The sequence below is a fragment of the Phoca vitulina genome, unplaced genomic scaffold (assembly GCF_004348235.1).
Source record: "Phoca vitulina isolate PV1807 unplaced genomic scaffold, GSC_HSeal_1.0 scaffold12, whole genome shotgun sequence".
Classification (NCBI taxonomy): Eukaryota; Metazoa; Chordata; class Mammalia; order Carnivora; family Phocidae; genus Phoca; species Phoca vitulina.
The window spans coordinates 12,223,177-12,242,991 of NW_022589715.1; the positions used below are offsets into that span (position 1 = coordinate 12,223,177).

At 41.7% G+C, this 19,815-nt stretch overlaps 1 protein-coding gene across 2 annotated transcripts in view; it reads left to right on the plus strand.

The window, feature by feature from the left end:
* Positions 1-780: 780 nt before the first annotated feature.
* Positions 781-19,815, plus strand: part of EIF2AK3 (eukaryotic translation initiation factor 2 alpha kinase 3) — a 67,685-nt gene continuing 48,650 nt past the window's right edge. Inside the window, exons 1-2 of one of the 2 annotated variants that reach the window (XM_032410497.1) lie at positions 781-1,538; positions 13,737-13,866. In XM_032410497.1, coding sequence (XP_032266388.1) covers positions 1,231-1,538; positions 13,737-13,866 — 438 coding nt within the window. In that variant the 5' untranslated portion in view covers positions 781-1,230. Of the gene's footprint in view, positions 1,539-1,960; positions 2,003-13,736; positions 13,867-19,815 lie in introns of those variants that run through there. The other variant, XM_032410499.1, reaches the window with a different exon arrangement.

The following is a 19,815-nucleotide window of genomic DNA, read 5'->3' on the forward strand; positions in this document are numbered from 1 at the left end:
CCAGCTAGCTTCCTCATCTTTGGTGTTATTCTTTTGAATACACAGCCGATGGACGCATTTTACCGTTTCATTCACTTGCTCAAGAATTTTCAGGGTCTCTTTAACTGTATGCCTTAGTTGAACATTCAAATTTTCTGCAGTTTGGCCTTTTGCAGTTTTATCTTTTTTCGTCATAGCCCTATAGTGAGGTACAAAGCATGCCAGACCAGGGTCGGAAGGCTTGGATGAAGTCACGGAGCCGTAAGGGCTAGGTGTGTGACTTTAGACAAGTGAGGGCAATGCACTGGGCCTGGGCTCCTTCTCCTTTATAACGAGGAAGGGAGCGTGTCAGGTAGACTGGATCCTCTGGAGGTCACCGGCATCTCTAGCGGGCTGTAATTTCAGCACCAGCGTGGCCACAAGCAGGATACTCTCCTGAGCCCGCCCTGTCCCTTCCACTTCGGGGGACCACACCTCCTGTACCGTCACTTATTTTTCCTGCTTCGCTTTTGCCTTTCCAAAGACAGCAGGCTTTAGAAGAACCACAGTGGCAGCTCCTTTAAGGTCGGCCACCTCCCCGCCACCAGGGACTCGCCTCCCACTCTTGCTTTCACTTGGGACCATCCACTTCCACAGTCAGAATCGGCCACGTATTAAGTGCCGCTTCCAACCAATCAAGAAGAAGTTACCTCAGACCTTTGGAGGGGCATCCACTTCTACCAATGATCTTCCAACTCTTCTCTAGCGCCTCATTTTTTTTTGAGGGGCGAGGCCAATCGCAACGATGGCCAATCTGCTCCGGGAAAATGTATTCCGGTACTGCGGTGCCTACCAATCAGGTGAGAGGATTGCGGAGAGGGGCGATTTTCATTGGTAACCGCGTCCGGAAGAGGGCCGGGCCTCGGGAGAGGGCAATACGATTTGATTGGCAGGCGTGATGTTGACATCCGAAAGCCCACCTTCTCCAAGAGGACCAGCCTGGGTCTCCTGAGTGACGGTGGCCGCAGCCAATCAGGGGGGAGACGCGCGGAAAGTTTGTTCAATGGGCGATGACTGAGGGAGGCTGTCACTCAGGTGCGGTGGCGGAGGCCGGGCTAAGACGTGGCCGGTGGAGCTCCGCTCGGCTGTCCAGACCGTCGGGGCGGCGGCTGGGTGCCTAGCGCGTCCTCGTCCTGGTCGGGCGCTTCCAGCAGCGGGAGAGGCAGGCGCCGGCGTCTGCACCTCCATGCCCGCACGCGGGGCAGGACGCTGATGGAGCGCGCCACCCGCCCGGGGCCGCTAGCGCGGGCGCTGCTGCTGCTGCTGCTGCTGCTGGGACTGGCGGCGGGCACGGTGGCCGCGGAGCGAGCCCCGGACCTCCCCGCGCCGAAGGCGGAGGCGGTGTTCGGCCTGGGCGCAGCGGCCGCTCCCACTTCTGCAGCGCGGGTGCCGGCGGCGGGGGCCGTGGCTACGGCCGAAGTGACCGTGGAGGACGCCGAAGCTGTGCCGGCGGCCGCTACGGAGCAGGAGCCGCGGGACCCGGAACCCGACGACGAGGCCGAGCTACGGCCACGCGGCAGGTGAGGGGCGCAGGCTGAGCGCCGGGGCCGGCGACCCCGGAGGCCACTTGTTTACGGCACGTGTGCCGCGGAGGATCGGAGGTCCGGGGTTCCCCCTCGGCTGTGGTCTCTCTCAGAGGATGGAGAACTGGTGACCCGGGAGCGAGCGCGGGGCCGTGCTCCCATCCCCCGGGCCAGCGACGGGCCTTTTCTCCGGTCCTTGTTCGCAGGCAAAAGCAGCATCCTCGAAGGTGTCTGGGGGATGCTCAGAGAATGGAGCGCAAAGGTGGGAAAGAAACGTCGCTTTCCCTCTTTTTTTGTTTTCGAACTTTATTCGCGCTGCAAGGACTCCCTCCCCTTTTTCTTCCATGAGTCATCCCATATCCCTGCTGGGTTGACAGCTGTTTGGGAAAAGAACTTTACAATGACATTTCTACATTTCCCTTTCAACACAACCCTGTAGTGGCCCCTGGACCAGGGGTGAGGTCAGTATTTCTCGAACTGAGACCTGCAGAACATCTGCATCAGAATCACCTGGGGATGCTGGTTAACTGTACAGTTTTTAGGCCCTACCCCAGTTGTACTGAATTAGACTTTCTTGGGGCAAGAACCTGGAATCTGCAGGTTTAAGAAGCACTCCAGGCAGGTCTTGAACACACTAAAGTTTAAGAGCTGCGGGTAGGTCTTGCATTTTGGCAGTTCTTTGATATTTAGAGGGCTTACGATCCGTAAACATTTAAAATAGGGTTGTCTTGGTTGATTTGCTTAGCCTCCTTAAAAATGTTACTGCAAGGTACAGGTTTTTAAAAACTTTTCAAAACCTGGACACAAATGTAAGGTATTTTAATGGTAAAGTATTTTGCAGGCAGCTGATCTCAGCACAACTGGGGAGAAAGTGATGTCTCATCTAACAAATGGAGTGATAGAAGGAGCATTAGGCAAATTAAACCAGAGAGGGCTAGAATCTGGATTAGAAAGTATTGTAAGCTTATAATGTAGCAATTACTAGATCCTAACAAGTTAGATTTAATTTTCAGCTAAATATCAGCACCTTGATCTATATACTTGCAGACTACTAAAACTGGATAAGTACTAAAATTTTCTAGGCACTATATGAATGTTTATGTATAGATTTTTTTTTCCTTTAAGTAGCACATATTTGACAATATTTTCATAGATTTTGCTGATGGATTAATTTTCCTGGAAGAGTGTTTTTGTTTATCTTAAGTTTCTGAAGCCCCTGCTCAAAGTAAGTTACTTGAAGTAAAGTGAGATGTTTCATTTTTCTTAGGGTACAGATCCACCACCACAGGTATTTATTGGCACTTACAACCCACAGGATGCCCTGGGGTTAACAAAGGTTAGGCAGATAGTCCCTGTCTTCCAGGAGGAGGGTGTTGCCTAGCAGTGAGGATTGAATGAAGAGACCCATAATGATATTACAGAGCAGAAGCAGTGCAAATGAAGTGCCCTGACTGTCCCAAGGTTTTTGTGGTGTTCAGTGGGTGGGGGTATGGGGGTGAAGTAGGTAAAAAGGTAAGAGAAGGCTGTGGCAGAATGAGTTGGTTTGTGAAATGTGAGTAGGATCATGATGAGCAGATACTGGACTTGAGGAAACAGCAAGAGGCACAGAAGCTGGAAAGTATGTTTAGGGAACATTTTTGTTTGTATACCTGTGTGTGTGTGTGTGTGTGTGTGTGTGTGTGTCTGTCTGTCTGTCTGTCTGTCTGTGTGTACGAGGGAGATACAGACATGCACATGTGTGCTGGGCAGGGAGTTGTGGAAGATGAGGCTAGAACAATAGGGTGGGACCAGATTGTATATGTCGAGTCTAACACTACTAGCATCTTCATCACCTGGGACGTGTTAGAAATCAGAATCTGGCACCACCCAGATCCACTGAAGGAGTATATGCATTTTGACAGGATTACCAGATGATTCCCATGCACGTGACAGTTTGAGAGTTATTGTTTCAGAAGTGTTGTGTAGGGTATCTTGAAAGCCAGGTCTGATTACAGTTTGTTGTTAAGTGGGTATAGTACAGAGGGGAGAGATTTGAGAGATTTGAGGCAGAATCTTGGTTCCTGGCAAATGAGTTGATTCCTCCTCCTGTGGTACCCCTGTCCACAGATAGAGATGGGATGGTCAGAAGATGGGAACACACATGGGAAAGTGGGGAAATTGAGGAGAGCAGGGAAGAAAAGGTAAAGGGCTTGTTGTTGGACATGGTGACTTGGAGGTGCAGGCAGTCCATCCAGAGGGAGAGATTTGGGAGGCAGGTAGAAATGATTGACTGTAGTTGGAGAGAGATCAGGGTAAAGAGGTGAAGGTGTGAGAGAGAGGAGGCTCAGAAGAAGACCTCAACAAATGCCTTATATTTTTGAGAAGATGAGGCAGCAGAGGAAACAGAAATCCAGCTGGCTGGGATGGAGGTGTAGGGTGAGGGCTGAGAACAATGAGGAGGGATTTGGTGGTGAGCGCATGTAAAGAATTTAAGTCAAGCAGCAGAGAGTGCTCAGATTGCAAGACGGTAAGGATTCATCCTTTTAAAGCCCCACTCCCTCCTTCCGGCACTCTTTGGACTGACTCCTGACAGCAGGCAAGTTTATACATTCAGAGGAAGGAGCCTGTATAGACAGGTTGAAAAAGAAAGGAATAGAGGAGGGAGTGGAGGTAGTTGAAGAGGATCTCCTTGGCAAACAGGAGGACCACTTCCTTCTCAGAAACAAGGAGAGTGAAAATAGAAGAGTTGGGCCTGGCAGAGAGTAAGTGATCTCCGGCTAACAGAATTCTCTAGGAAGAGATAGACCGTGTTTAGGGGTGTGCCAGGTAGCTTGAGATAGTGTGGAAAGTTTGAGAAGCCTTGGATAAGTAAATTGATTGAGTCAACAGAAGATCAGTATGCAACGTTTATAAAACTTCTTCCTAAGTGCTCTTTAAAAAAGTGAAAAACCAGAGAATATCAGTGTTCCATAATAACAGACCAATATCCTGTTTGTTTAAAGGAGGAGGATTAGGGGAACAGATTTGAATTAACCAAGCGTTTATCACAAACAGCTGTGAAGAGCTATGGTACTTGCAAAACTTTTAAAAAGAGGGAGATGGGAAATTAAGGTCGCTATTTTTTCATGTTGTCTTTTGATGCCCAGGAAGCAATATGAGACTCTGGTTCATTTTTCTTCCCTTGATGGAGTTTTCATTGGTTTTATCCTAACTGCTTATTCTACATCTCAAGAACATGTGAATGAGTGAATAAACTTTTTGTCTTTAAAAAGTAGCTAAAATAAACTTGTTTTTCTGATAGCAGCCTTGTTAGTGCTTCTGTTAAACATTACATTTAGTTGAAATTTAAATGGGATGCTCGCTAAGGAAAGCTGGGAAGAAAGTTGCAATCTCGCCTCATTGCTAGATTTTGTGCACATTGGCATAGTTATGAGTTACCAGTTTCCTGACTCCAGCACAAATGGGCAAATTGCTAAGTGTTACTTGGGGTTTTGGGGATGGGATGGGCATCTTCATAGTGACAGCCTCTAATGACCTCAAGAGTTGTAAAGAACTAATTTTATCTTAACTGTCACACTAATTTGTAGCATATTTCTGCCTTCCTCCCCTGCCTCTAATTCCCCGCTAACAACAGTATTACTAAGTTTGATGTTAATCTGTGGTGCTTCTTTAATTTGTCACCTGTAAACTGAATTCTTTGTATTTAATGAGATAACATGAAAATATTTTGCAAATGTGAGATGATTTCATTTTTTATTTCTCTCTCCTGTCTATCCTTTCACAAACTGATTGGATGTGAATCGTGGTACAGAATCTGGTCATCCTCAGATTTTCAGATTCATAATTAAGCTTTTTTTTTTTTTTCCCCGCTAATACACCTATTGAATAATAGAATCTCAGCATACAGTGTTGAAAGGGAACTCAGTCATCTGGTCCCAACACTGCTCACTTTTCTGACACCAGACTTTTTCTTTTTTTTTTAAAGATTTTATTTATTTATTTGAGAGAGAGAGAATGAGAGAGAGCACATGAGAGGGGGAGGGTCAGAGGGAGAAGCAGACTCCCTGCCGAGCAGGGAGCTCGATCCAGGGACTCCAGGATCATGACCTGAGCCGGAGGCAGTCGCTTAACCAACTGAGCCACCCAGGCGCCCGACACCAGACTTTTAAAGTTAACTAGAAATCATATTTAAAGAAGAATTTATGCATAACTTTCAAGGCAAGTTGTAAGCCAAAATAAACATACTTTAAGCAAGTAATGAATTATCCTTCCTGTCTACAATTGTCTTTTTAGTTTAGTTGACACCTGGGCTCTAGATATGATATGTGAGAGGATTGAGGAAACTGTTCTTTATTTGAACTCCGAAGCCTTTACACACCTAGGCATTTTGCCGAAAGGGACTGGGTCTTCATCAGCTGCTGTGAGCTGTAGCTCCAACATGCCTCTTCATTTCCTAAATACTGCCTGAGAACTCCATCTGATTTTTTCCTCTGTTTGTAAGAGAGAAGTTCCTGAACATTTTTACTACAAAATATTTTAAAATACAAAGAGGAGAACTTGTAAGTTACAGAACTAAATGTGAGGGGGGAAATTAATTTTATTTTTTATTTTTTCACCCTGTTCTGTTTGTAAATGACCATTTTGATTAAAAATGTTTCCTAGAACAAAGTAGAAAAAGTGTGTCCAAAAATGTTTTAATCTGATAAAGGGTATATGTCACTCATGTCTATAATATTGAAAACTTAAATGGTATTTCTTTAAGGTGTAGCTGATATGTCAAAGTTATAAAATATAGTTGGTAATTTTTGACATGTTTGTTTTGATTTGGGGCAGGGCTAGTCTTGTGATATGTTTAAATAAAGGAAGTTTGATTTGAAGATTTACTTAGTAGGTGAGGACTAAGAAGTATAGTCCAATTAGTACTAGTTTGGTTTTGAACAAGAACATATGCTTTCTTGAATAAGAGTATGTGTTTAGGTGGAGGATTCTTGGCTACATCAAAAAGCAGATTTAAGGGGCGCCTGGGTGGCTCAGTCGTTAGGCGTCTGCCTTTCGGCTCAGGTCATGATCCCAGGGTCCTGGGATCGAGCCCGCATCGGGCTCCCTGCTCGGCGGGAAGCCTGCTTCTCCCTCTCCCACTCCCCCTGCTTGTGTTCCCTCTCTCTCTGTGTCTCTCTCTGTCAAATAAATAAATAAAAAATCTTTAAAAAAAAAACACAGATTTAACCAAATCACATTTTTAATTTTGTAGAGTTTTTTCCTCTCCTCCCCTCTCCCCAAAGAAAGAAAATGTGCAATTTAAAAATAAGCAGTTGTTAATGTAGAAACTGTTCACTCGATACAGTGTTCTCCTGTCACCTGCTTCTCTTTCACATGGGAAATTTCTACAGGTGGTAAGCCTCCTTTAGAATTATTGTATGAAAGAATTCAGCATCTACTTCTCAGACTCTTATAAACTTAATTGTAAATAGGCAGGTATTCTGGGTGACTTAAGTGAGAGCAAACAGATTTTTTTTTAAATTTTTTTATTGTTATGTTAATCCCCATACATTACATCATTAGTTTTAGATATAGTGTTCCATGATTCATTGTTTGTGCATAACACCCAGTGCTCCATGCAGAACGTGCCCTCCTCAGTACCCATCACCAGGCTAACCCATCCTCCCACCCCCCTCCCCTCTAGAACCCTCAGTTTGTTTTTCAGAGTCCATCATCTCTCATGGTTCGTCTACCCCTCCAATTTCCCCCCCTTCATTCTTCCCCTCCTGCTACATTCTTCTTCTTTTTTTTTTTTTTCCTTTGAGAGCAGTTTTTTAAAATAGGATCTTCATTGGCATAAGGTTATTTCTGCTCAGTTGAGGGCAAATCAGAGCAGTAACAGGATAAATGGCATCTTGATGAGATTTCTGGAATGAATAAAAGCTGCACATTATAGTAATATAGTAGTTGCTACTTAATGAAAACGTACTGTTAACAGAATGATTGAGTTTAAAAACCTAAATTCATGCTTCTGTCCAAAACCTCTTACTTAGTGCATGACTGAGGCAAGTCACATATTTTCACATCTTTCTCAGCTTCTGTTTTGTTTTTGTTTTATATGTACCATAGTGTCTGCCCTACTAAGGTGTTTCATTCAACAAACATTTATTGCATTTCACGAGTAGATAAATGGGCAGCTGAGCTAGCCCTTGAGCCCCAAGTCTGACAGGGAGATCATTGTGTTAAAGAATTAACTACACTAGAATGGATAGTGAGTGACATAGGAGTAGTTTGAGAGTAAAGACCATGGAAGTATCAAGTGAGCGAGTCCTTGAATGTCAGGTGTCAAGGCGAGTCTAGGCTGCAGAGCCCGGAGCAGTGATTCCCAAGCCAGGGCTCCGGGACATCTATGGATCTGCAAAGGTAAAAATGGGGATCCATGAGATTGTCAGTATTTTTAAATAACTGAATGGAATTGGATATCCAGTGAGGGGAAGGCTAATTAAACAGTCAAGTTTCCTGACTTTGAACTAGAATTGTATCAAACTTAATATAGTAATCTTAGCTATATCTTTTCAGAAATCTTCAGTATTTTGATTGGTATTAAATATTTCCTCTAAAAATGGGGGAGTTCATTAGAAATAATGTTTATGGGGCAAATGAAATAATTTAAGATGTGAGATAAAGAATAAATTAAATGGAACTTTGTTGAAAAGTTAAGAAACGTGTGTGTGTGTGTGTGTGTGTGTGTGTGTGTGTGTGGCAGTGGGGTGGGGGATTATGCCTGATTATGAAAGGCTCTGTGTGCTATACGAAGCAGTGTGGCCTTTATTCTGTGAGCACAGTAAGCTTCAGAAGTTTATCAGATCTCTATTATAGAAACAAAACTGTTGGAACTGCAGAGGGGACAGAGACCTGAGGCAGGAAAATATGTCAGAAAGGCTTTTGAAGGTGTTCTGATGAGAAGTGAGAATTGGTTCTAGGACAAGGGCAGTGGTAATGAAGAAGAAGGAAAAGATTCAAAAGCTTCAGAAATAGAATCAATAGTAACTGACTGTTGTCTAAATGTAGAGCGTGAAGGAGAAGGTAGACTTGTTGTCTGATGCAAATGTTAAGTGACAGGGTAGATGGAAAAGGATGTGGGAGAGGAGATTTATCTGAACACACTATGGGGGTAACAAGCATGCCCTGCTGAAAATGCAGAACTAGAGCGGGGAGAGAGACAGTGGACTGTAAACACCGAATAGGTTTGGGAGCTGTCATGTTACAGGTAAAGTCAAAGCTGTGGGCATTGGCTGAAGCCAGAACTCCATGGCCTGCTTCCTGGAGATTGAGAGCACTAGGAATTATGGGGTGAAGGGAAGTGGCCTTGTAGAAGCCGGGGAAAGGAGAAGGTCCAGAATGAGGAGCCAGCCACTTTTTCAGCGCTGCTGCGGGACAGACTTGATGAGGAGAATAGATCTGGCAGGAGGAGATTGTTGAAAACCTTCTTGAGAACAGCTTCGAAGAATTGGGTCATGCGTAAGAGAACAGCGCTTGCTGTTGAATCATCCAAACAAATGCCTTTGTAAACTAGAGCAAGGTGTAAGTGAGAGATAGGAGTTTCTAAAGAGTTTATTGGCAGAGTTGGCCAATAGGCCTTCTTCATCCAGGTAATAGATTATTTTTCTACTCTAAGGAAACAGCCCTTTGAGCTAAGTCAGTATTTGCCAACCTGGTCTTATTGCAAGACTCAACTGGGGTATTGTCAAGCTCTAGCTCCCAAGCCCCTTCTGGGGATGGGACCCATGAATGTTTACTGGCTTTTAACAAGCACCCCAGATAATTTTTATGATCAGGCAAGATTGAGTTATGCTGACCCAGGGAAGTAGTCATGTCTTACCTGTGAGAAAGCAAGTGGAATGAAGCTGTGAGCAGAACAAGTGCAGAGTCATGGGGATGTGAACACAGGTCTGACTTCAGAGCTCCAGTTCTTAAAAAGAAAAAAAAAATGCTCCAGTTCTTTCCACTGGAAATGCTGCCTCTGCAGTCCCTTCAATTCTTGAATAAGTAAAAGGCTTTTCATCTTGTTCATAGAAACCTGAAAATAGAGCGAATGGATTGTGGGGAGATAAAATGGCCTTATATTCTCCCTATTTGGGGAGGGGGGATTCATTTTTCATCTCTGATTGGTGTTTGTTCTAAACACTTATTGCTGTCCTCTGTTTATCCCTGCATTTAGCATTATCTATCTGCTTGATGCTTTTCTCAATCAATAGTATGTCCATGAGCATCTCTCTCTTAGAATGTGATTAGACATAATAGTCTAAATTGTAGCATCTCTTTTATGCCCTGTAGTGCTGCTCAATTTCAGCCACAGCAGAAGGGGTACTTCCTTCCAGAAACATGCTTGGGAAGGAGCCCACAGTGAATATTATGGCTAGCTTGTAGCAGACGAGAAAGTGAAGGGTTTTTTTTGTTTGGTTTTGTTTTGTTTTTTTAAATGCCTGACAGAGTTATAGGGGATTTACTGTTTTTCCCATTAAGAGGGTTAAAATAATTAAGGGTACCCCATTCAAATCTAAAAACCAGATTACATTAAGTATCAAAAGCAGTTAAGAGAATAATATACTTAATTGTTCCTGCCCACATGTTTGTATTTCTTTTAATTATTACTCAAATTTACACTTATTCTCTAGATATTGTACAAAATCTGAAACTATCTTGTTTAAAAAAACAGAATCCTTGACTCAGTTAAATGCACCCTATATGATAAGTTGTCAGTGAAAGAATAGTTAAACATTAAACTCCAAGTGACTTATTAAAATGTGTTTTTATATACACATAAGACACATATGCATGTTTTATTGTTGGGTTTTTCTTTGTTTTGAAGATGAGACCTAGAGTTTTACCATTCTCTGCATACCTCTAGCCCAAATACCTACATACTCAAAAAATTACAGGTTGTTTTTTTTTTATAAGTAGAACGTCTAGGGTGAAAAACAATGTTCATTCTGAATTAAAAACAAAAAATAGTATCTCAAGTGTTGCAGGGGTCTACTTAATTTTTCATGGGTTAACACTGCTTGCTTATACTAAGTTTTGTTCCAATTAGAGTAATTTTCATTTAGCCATTTATTTGTGGTTAATGATTACCGAACAGAATAACTAGACATTTCTATAATGGTACTAGGAAAGAGTTAACTTGGCTCTGAACCTTCGATCATTAACTTAATTAGATTCTGTTGCTTTTATTTGTAAATTGGCACATCTAAGATACGAATTTTTTATACCCTTCATTATAAAATAACTTCCTTCCACACGGTATCCGTCTTCTCCCCTAATTCCTGATACATCTCTTTAGAAAGCAGGGCAGGGGCACCTGGGCAGCTCAGTCGTTAAGCATCTGCCTTCGGCTCAGGTCATGATCCCAGGGTTCTGGGATCGAGCCCTGCATCGGGCTCCCTGCTCGGCGGGAAGCCTGCTTCTCCCTCTCCCACTCCCCCTGCTTGTGTTCCCTCTCTCGCTGTGTCTCTCTCAGTCAAATAAATAAATAAAATCTTAAAAAAAAAACAAAAAAAAAAACATTGGTCTTGGCAATGATTTAAAAAAAAAAAAAAGAAAGCAGGGTAATGTGTGGGGAGGGGAGTTGAGTTGTTCCTTTTCTTTTGGTTAGTTATCTAAAATTATTAGAGTTTGTTATGTGTCAAAAATCTTTATTTTCACAAATTAGACTAAGAGTTACCATTTGAAAAATTCAAAATTAGAATTAGTGTATAGTTTGGGAACTAAATTAACAATTGTATTTATTCACTTGATAAATTTATTCATTTGATAAACAATTAAGTTCTTTGAAAGGTTTCAAATGAGTTTATCGAACTGCTTTGTCTTGGTCAACTTACAGCTTCACTATGAATTTGTATACCTTGTACTTCAAATGAAATAGAAAAGATAAAAGTTGTATTTTATAATCTCAAAGTGGAACATAAATATGTGTACTTAGAATTTGCATGGTCTTTCAAGCAGACCAATATATACCTAACAAATTCATAGAACAACTGTATAACACATTCTTTCATTCAAGAAATATTTATTGAGGGCCTGTTATATATTTGGGAGGATATGTTCCAGGCAGAAGGAACAGTAGCTGCAGAGGCCCTGAGGGAAAATCATGATGTGTTTGAATAATTGGAGAAGTCATTCTGCCATATAAGTCTAGTAGGCAGTTAGGTATGTAAGTCCAGAGTTCAGGGAGAGATACAAATTTGAGAGTTGCCAGCATATAGATGGTATTTTAAGCTATGAGACTGGATGAGACCATCAAAAAAAAGTACATGTAAGTAGAGAACACTTTGAGAGATAGAAGAGATGAGGAAGAACCAGAAAATGAAACTGAGAAAGAGTAGCCTACAACTAAGGAAAAAAAAAATTCATGTGTCCTGGAAGCCACATGAAGAGTGTGTCTCATGAAGGGCAGGAGATGTCACTGGTCAGGTGCTGCTAGAAGGTCAAGTGAACTGGGACCTGACCATGGGATTTTTCAATATGAAGGTCGTTGATGACCCCAACAAGAACCTTTCAAGTGAAGTGGCAGAGACAACATCTTGATTAGAAATAGTTCAAGACAGAAGAAGGGGAAAGGATTTGGAGACAGAATGTATAAGAACTCTTTCAAGGAGTTTTGATCCAGAGGCAGGCACAGAGTGGATTGGAAGCTTAGAGGGGGTAGAATGGCTCATTTTGTTTAACTGGTTTGGTTTTTAGGTTGGGGGAAATAATAGCAGGTGTGAACGGTGAGAGGAATGCTCTGGTAGAGGGGGAATAATTGATGTGAGAGCAAGAGGAGAAATGTGAGGACTGGCAGATAGGGATCTGTTGTCTAAGCAGAAGTGTTGGTAGTGCATGGGACCATGAACAATTCACCTGCAGTAATAGGAGGGAAGGTAGAATTCACGGGTCCAGGTGGTGATAAAGAGAGGCATGATGGTGGGATGTCTTTTGATTATCCCTGAGATGAATGAGCTTGGAGGAGCTTGTGTTGTAAGTTGAGGAGAAAGGAGAAATAACATAGTTTAACCTAGGCCAGTGAGTGAGTAGATAGACCAGGGAAGTATGCCGTGATGGTGGAGCATCATTAATAGCTTTTTTCACATTGGTGGTCATGATTAAAGTGAGTCCAGTCAGCATGATTATGTTTTTCTTTGGCCACATTCAACTGCACAGAAGCGAGAGTGAGAAAATGCAGAGCATTGGATTTAACTAGGGTTGGAGTTCTGCTAGGCACTTGTGATGTGTGAGGGGCCAGGAAGTACTCAAAATGAAGGATTATGGGATTTAAACTCAATAAGAAAAAAATGAGGGCCTAATGTTGGTGAAGCTTAGGGTAAAAGTGACAGGATCAATGGCTTGTATGCTCAGGTGGGGTCATAGATTAGTGGGAGTGAGGGAAGCAAAGGAAATGAGCCAGAAAGGGGTTGGTGGCAGGGGCTGGAATGCTTGAAATTTCAGTGGGGCGGGGGAGTTGTGGTGATTGGTAATGCCAAGGGCTAGGATCTCACCATGGCAGTGGATGAGGCAGGGTAAACAGATAATGAAAACCCAAAGAACGTGTTAATAGTGACAGTTAAACCAGGAGCTGAAATCCTCAAGGAGTGAGGCTAGTGACCCAAGGGTCAGTAGCCAATTACTAGGAGGGGTAGTGGGTGGAGCAATCTGATCCTGAGGATTTTTAGAGAGGAGAGAAAGAAAGTAGTCAGGAAATGGCAATGAGGTGCAAGGAGCACCCCCACCCTGTTACGGGGCCCAGTGGTTAAGGGTTTTGGAGCAAAGAATTCTCTTTGCTTCAGAAGTGATGGTCTCAGGAAGAGCCAGGTTTCTACTCAAGCAAGAAGGCAAGTAGACATTCAGGGAAAACTGTGTTTCAGGGTTAAGGCTTTCAGGGATTTGGGAAGGGAAGAAGAGGACAGCACTGGGAATGTTGAATTCCATGTGGGGATTACAGTGTGAGAATGAGGGGTGACCTAGGAGTCTGGGGCTTTTCATAAATGACATAAACAGATAAAAGGCAAATTGCAATGGTCTTGGTAGGCTTTAGCCAGATAGAGATAGCAAGACTGCAAGTCTTATGAGGAGGTGGGCCCTCCTCCCCCAGCAGACAGAGGTCTGGGGATGGCCTGGTTTTCTTTCCAGTGTATGCAGTAAGTGCCCGATATTATAAATACTTTTTAAACTTTGTCTTATTAATTTTTAAATTTATAGATCCTTAGTGATTATCAGCACTTTAGATGGGCGAATTGCTGCCTTGGATCCTGAGAATCATGGTAAAAAACAGTGGGATTTGGATGTGGGATCCGGTTCCTTGGTTTCATCCAGCCTCAGCAAACCAGAGGTAAGAATTTTCTATTAAATGTTGATTGGAAACAGCTATAATGAACAATTGCTGATACTAGTAGTATGTATTTGCTTATAGAGCTGGGCTACCCGATGGCCTAGGTGTGAGGCCTGTCTGCCTTTTACGAACTATGTCCCCTTCCAGCAACTACTTAACTTTTCTGTTCCTCAGTTCCCCTCCTTTAAAACGAGTGGCTAATGTCACCTACTTCTTAGGATTGTTTTGAACATTAAATGAGTTCATCGTATACATGAGTAACTGAGAATACTATCTGCTGTATCAATACAATATAGCTCATTATCTGAGCTATAACATGATCATCATTTCTTCCCCCTTATTATTATCACAAGGTGCCTAGGAATAAAAAAACAAATATAAGTAACTTAATAGTTTGAAATATATACTGCAAAATCCTATAAATTATTCCCTGCATTTTCCCTCAAGCATACATCCTAATTGTAAACATGAAATTTTCTTAGAATGTAATTTTTAGACAAATTTGATTATTTGCAAAAACAAAAAGAGAGATGGTACTTCTAAAAACTCCTGTGACACATGACTCCAAGACTTGGGCAGCAACTTAGCTCCTCAGAGCTTTAGTGTCCTCATCAATAAGTAAGGACACTGCCTACTTTGTTGAGGTTGGGGGCAGGTTAAATGAGAGAAGTTAATTTTTCTCGCCTTTTGTCTTGACTCTGATAGATGAAGTTTCTGTCCTATTCTAGAGCTTTATTCTCTAGTTTAAGTCATTTAAAGTAAGGCCCTCTTTTGAGTTATGACTGCTGACATGGAAGCTATCACCTCTGTTTTCCAGAATACCCTCAGCCTTCTATCTAACCAGTCTGTTCCTCTGGGACAATCTCTCCAGGTGCTCTTTTTTTTTCTTTCATCCAATTGTTCCCTTTCAGAAAGCTTTCTAGGGGCGCCTGGGTGGCTCAGTCAGTGAAGTGTCCCGACTCTTGATCTCAGCTCAGATCTTGATCGCAGGGTCATGAGTTCAAGCCCCACGCTGGGTGTAGAGCCTACTTAAAAACAAAACAAAACAAAAAGCTTTCCAGCTGGTATCAAACTTGAAAAAGACAAAACCTAACATGAGGGGCTTAAGAATGACCTTATTTGTGGTGATGGAATTTTCTGATGGGGATACTGCAACCAGTGCCCTATCTGCTCTTCTATAAACCCAGCCTGGACGCTTTCCTGAAGCACCCAGGGAGGTGCTTAGGGAAATAGCACTGCCCGGTCTCCACATTTGTGTGGGCTAAGCCCTGACTAAGCTTTCACAGTGCATACTATTTATCAAACAGTACAGTTTGCTGTTATATCTGTCAAGAATACTGAACTTCTGTTTTTTGGAATTATTAATATAAATAGCAATTTTATTGTAAATTACATTAATAAATTTGAATCAGGTATACTATTCAAATGAATTACTACTCAAGCTAAACATTCATTGATTTGTGTTCTGCTGGGATTATGCTTGGGTATGCATGTTTTGCTTTATTTTTTAAACTAGACATAAAAAGATGATCAGCAAAATCAGAAGATTGTGAGCTGTTTACATCTGAGGTAATAATATGGTGTGTCGTGGTGGTACAAAGCAGGTGTGTGTTTGCAATAAAATAGACACCTGAACGAAAGATAAATTGCATGTTATGACAAAGTAGATGCAAATAGTTGTAATATCCCGAGTGCTATTGAGTGTGTTTAAATTATGTTAGCCGTTTTTTTAAGTACAGTTCAACTTTCTCATTGTCTATCCTTTGGATAGAATACTTGTGAAATGTTGAATCTCAAGTATATTCGCAAAGTTTCATTGTGTCACTCTTACACAATAAATGACAAGCTCACTGGCCACCTTCCATTGCAGGAGAAGAATCCTGAAGCCTCTTCGCATTATCTAGATTTTCATTTTCTATTTTATGGAAAAAAATAGAAAATCTAAAGATATTGACCATCTGAGATAATGTGACAGATTTACTAGACTTTACGGCTGCCCCAGGTTCTTGAGACCATTTCTTGAAACAACACTGTTTCCGGGGTTGTAATATACACCTTATGTACTTTACACACAGTGTAAGCCTCATAAAGATCTTCCTGAGGTTGATGTGTTGGTGTCATTTTATAGAAGAGGAAACTGAAGCTCTGAGAAGTTACCTGCTTGAGATTATAGACCAGCTAGATGATAAAGCTGGGATTGAACCCAGGCTTGCCTGACTGTACTCCATTCTGCCTGCTCTGGGGCCATCACCCCATCGTGGGTGCACCTCCTCATTACAAACTCAGACTGCTTATCTACTATAGCAGGTCTCAAACTGTATTGTCCCATGACCCTTCACATTCTTAAAAATTGTGGAGAGTTCCAAAGAACTTTTTCATGGGTTATGTCTATCTAGACTTAAACCATGTTAGAAATTAAAAAAGAAATTTTAAAGACTTGTTATTAAATCATTTAAAAAATGAACCCATTGATGATAGCATAAAAACATATTTTTATGAAGAATATTTTCTAGTTTAAAAATATTTTAGTGAGAAGAGGGGTGGCATTGTTTTGTATTTTTATAAATCTCTTTAATTTCTGGTTTAATAGAGAAAACAGTTTTCCTATCTGCTTCTGCATTCAGTGAGTTGCATTGTTGTTTTGGTTGAGCTATATGAAGAAGAAAATCCAGACACGTACACATACGTAGTTAGAAAAGGGAGATGTATTTTAGAAGACTTTTCAGATGATTGGGTCATTCTTTTTTGATACTATACCAAAACAAGTGGAAGTTTCTTAAAGGTTAGTTGCACTGTAGAATCTGAAACCATATCAGTGAACATTTTGTACTCTGTTACATCAACATCCATATGTCTGTCTTGCCTTTTACTCATGCATGATGTTCTAACATCATTTGACAAATGTTGATTCAATGAGTTATACAGATCTTCCAGGTGTTCACCTATTTCTTGATAGAATATTTTAAAAATCAAATTTGCTATTATCGCCACTGATCTCATCAGAAAAGTCTTTAAGTATTGGGAAACTGTTGAGCTCCCATTGGTAGAGAGAGATCTTCCAAAATCTGATTTTCACTTGAAAACTTGAATTTTACCACAAATATGATCAGTTGTTTTCTTTGAGGTGAGAGGTTCACTTTGTGTATTTTTGAGAAAATGTCTGACAGATACCCAAGTCTCATAAGCATCTTTTTCCCCTCAGTTTTTTAAGTAGAAACAGAGCTCTGTGAACAGACAGTTCACAACTCGATCACAAGTGCTTTTCCTCAAGACGTGTTTCATTCGGTGTGTGGCAGAGGTGCTGGTGTGTACCTCCTCCGTAGTTACGCTAGCAGAGTAAAAAGATGTGTACTCAGGTCCCAAAAAGAATGAAATTAATGCTTTCTGTTGCTTCATCAGAACATTCTTGAGTGAAGCTTTTCTCTTTTCCTCTTATTCTTTTCTTTTTTTCTTTTTCTTCTTGCTGTGAGTGTGTGCCAGTGAAGAATACAATGACTGCTCGTTTGGTGCTTGATTCTCTTAATTTTCGTGCTAAGGCACTAGCAGTTTTAGTCACCATTGCTTTTTCTTTTCTTTTCTTTTCTTTTCTTTTCTTTTCTTTTCTTTTCTTTTTTTTTAAGTAGAGCATGGAGCCCAGTTCCCAGGCTTGAACTCAAGACCTGAGATCAAGACCTGAGCTGAGGTCAGGAGTCAGATGCTTAACCACCTGAGCCACCCAGGCGCCCCTAGTCACCATTGCTTTTATACCTTCAGTGCAAATATCACCACAGTAAGAAAGCAAATAACACCTTAGTGGCAAAACTTTTTGACTCTCTGCACCTCTAAAAGCATCTACAGACCACAGTTTGAGAATTGCTGATCTAGTATGTGATAGAAATATAAGAATATTTGTAAGATACAAAGGAATGTATTGTGAGCTTGAGTCATCTGTTCCTCCGCAAGGTGTGCGTTGCTCAACATCTATAAGTTGTGTTCAGAAGTTGGACAAAATGCCACAGAAAGGACATGTGGGTGGCTCAGTCGGTTAAGTGTCTGCCTTCGGCTCAGGTCATGATCCCAGGGTGCTGGGATCGAGCCCCGCGTTGGGTTCCCTGCTCAGCAGGGAGTCTGCTTCTCTCTCTCCCTCTGTGCCTCCTCCCTGCTAGTTCTCTCTCACATAAATAAATAAAATCTTAAAAAAAAAACAAAACACAGAAAGAGGATCAAAAACTGCTATTTGAAATGCCCTGAATATGATGCATAGACTTATAATACCTTTTTAAATGCATCTGATACAGTATTTTATGAAGGTACCTAACTTTTTGTGAGAAATAGTTAATTTTCTCTGTCTGAAGCCCAGCGTTTGGTGCAGAGGTAAAGCCGAAGCCACCCAGTGACGGTAGGTAGATCCATGGGTCCCTGTGGGGATCCTGTATTAGAATGTTGCTTTCTCCACATTTTCATCAGGAGTGGTATGAAGATGAAACAGATAAAACCTAGAAGGCCAGGGAAGATGTATTTCCTGTGGAGCAATTAGTAAAGCTACTTATTAATCTAATGAAGAGGATTTGATAGACTGTGTAATAATTTTTTTAAACTTTTATTTATTAAGTAATCTCTACCCCCCAAAGGGGCTTGAACTCATGACCTGGAGATCGAGAGTTGCGTACTCTACCAAAGGATCCAGGCAGGCACCCTGACTATATAAAATTTTTTAAGTTACTGGGGCGCCTGGGTGGCTAGTCGATTGGGCGTCTGCCTTCGGCTCAGGTCATGATCTCTGGGTCCTGGAATCCAGTCCTGGGTTCAGCGGGGAGCCTGCTTCTCCCTCTCCCCCACCCCTGCTCGTGCTCTCTCTCTCTCTTTCTCTCTCAAATAAATAAAATCTTAAAAAAAAATTTAAGTTATTAATGATAGAGCAATTGGTGATGAATCACACAACTTCTTACAATGTGTGGGATTGTGGAGGAGGGGCTGGGATTCAGGGACTTGAGTTCTAGTCAGGATTCTTTCATTAACTGACTAGATGGCCTGGCTAAATTCTTCAGTTGAATAGAGCTTTAATTTCCTTCTCTGTAAAATTATGGGATTGCACTAAATCTTAAAGATTGTTGTAACTTCAGGAATCAGGTACCGTCAGATACATGAAACACATAAATAAATTATCTAGAGTTTTCAATTCCCCCCCCCCACTTTTTTTTTTAACTGCATTTAAAGATTCTTTAAAAAATAAAGCACAGATTCATTAGAAATTACTATTAGGTGCATATGTTATTGCCTCCGGGCCTGCTCTGATATCGTCCTTAACCTTCTCTGGTCCAAAAGGCATATAAAATAGTATATTATGTTGCTTTAGTGGTGTTTTGATTATGTCAATGAAAAAATAAATTCCTAGAGGATAAGAGAGACTGACGGTTCCATTAAACAGGCGTTTTACATTATATTTAGACTGGTATGCTGTAGGGAGATTGAGGTGTCTTGGGACACAGATCTGATTTGCCACTCTTTCCTCTTGACTAGGTAGTTACAAACTTCCTCAAAAGAATAGTGATAAACCAAGCTAAAACCCTGTGTGTGTGTGTGTGTGTGTGTGTGAGAGAGAGTGTAAGTGTGCCCTAGGTTCTAAGCCTAATACTTACATAGTAGTAGCTAAGAATTTTGTTTTTAATTTTCGAAAAGACCACCTGAGGTGAAATCTGATTTGCTTTCCTCTGGTAATTTATATGCAGATTAAACCTTGAAAAGCACTGAGGAGATTTGGCTGTGGTTCTTCATTGGTTGTCTTATTTTTTTTTTTTTAAGATTTTATTTATTTATTTGAGAGAGAGAGCTAGAGTGCACGTACCAACAGGAGGAGGGGCAGAGGGAAAAGCAGACTCCCCGCTGAGCAAGGAGCCTGACTTTGGGCTCACCAGGACCCCAGAATCATGACCTGAGCCAAAGGCAGACGTTTAACCGAATGAGACACCC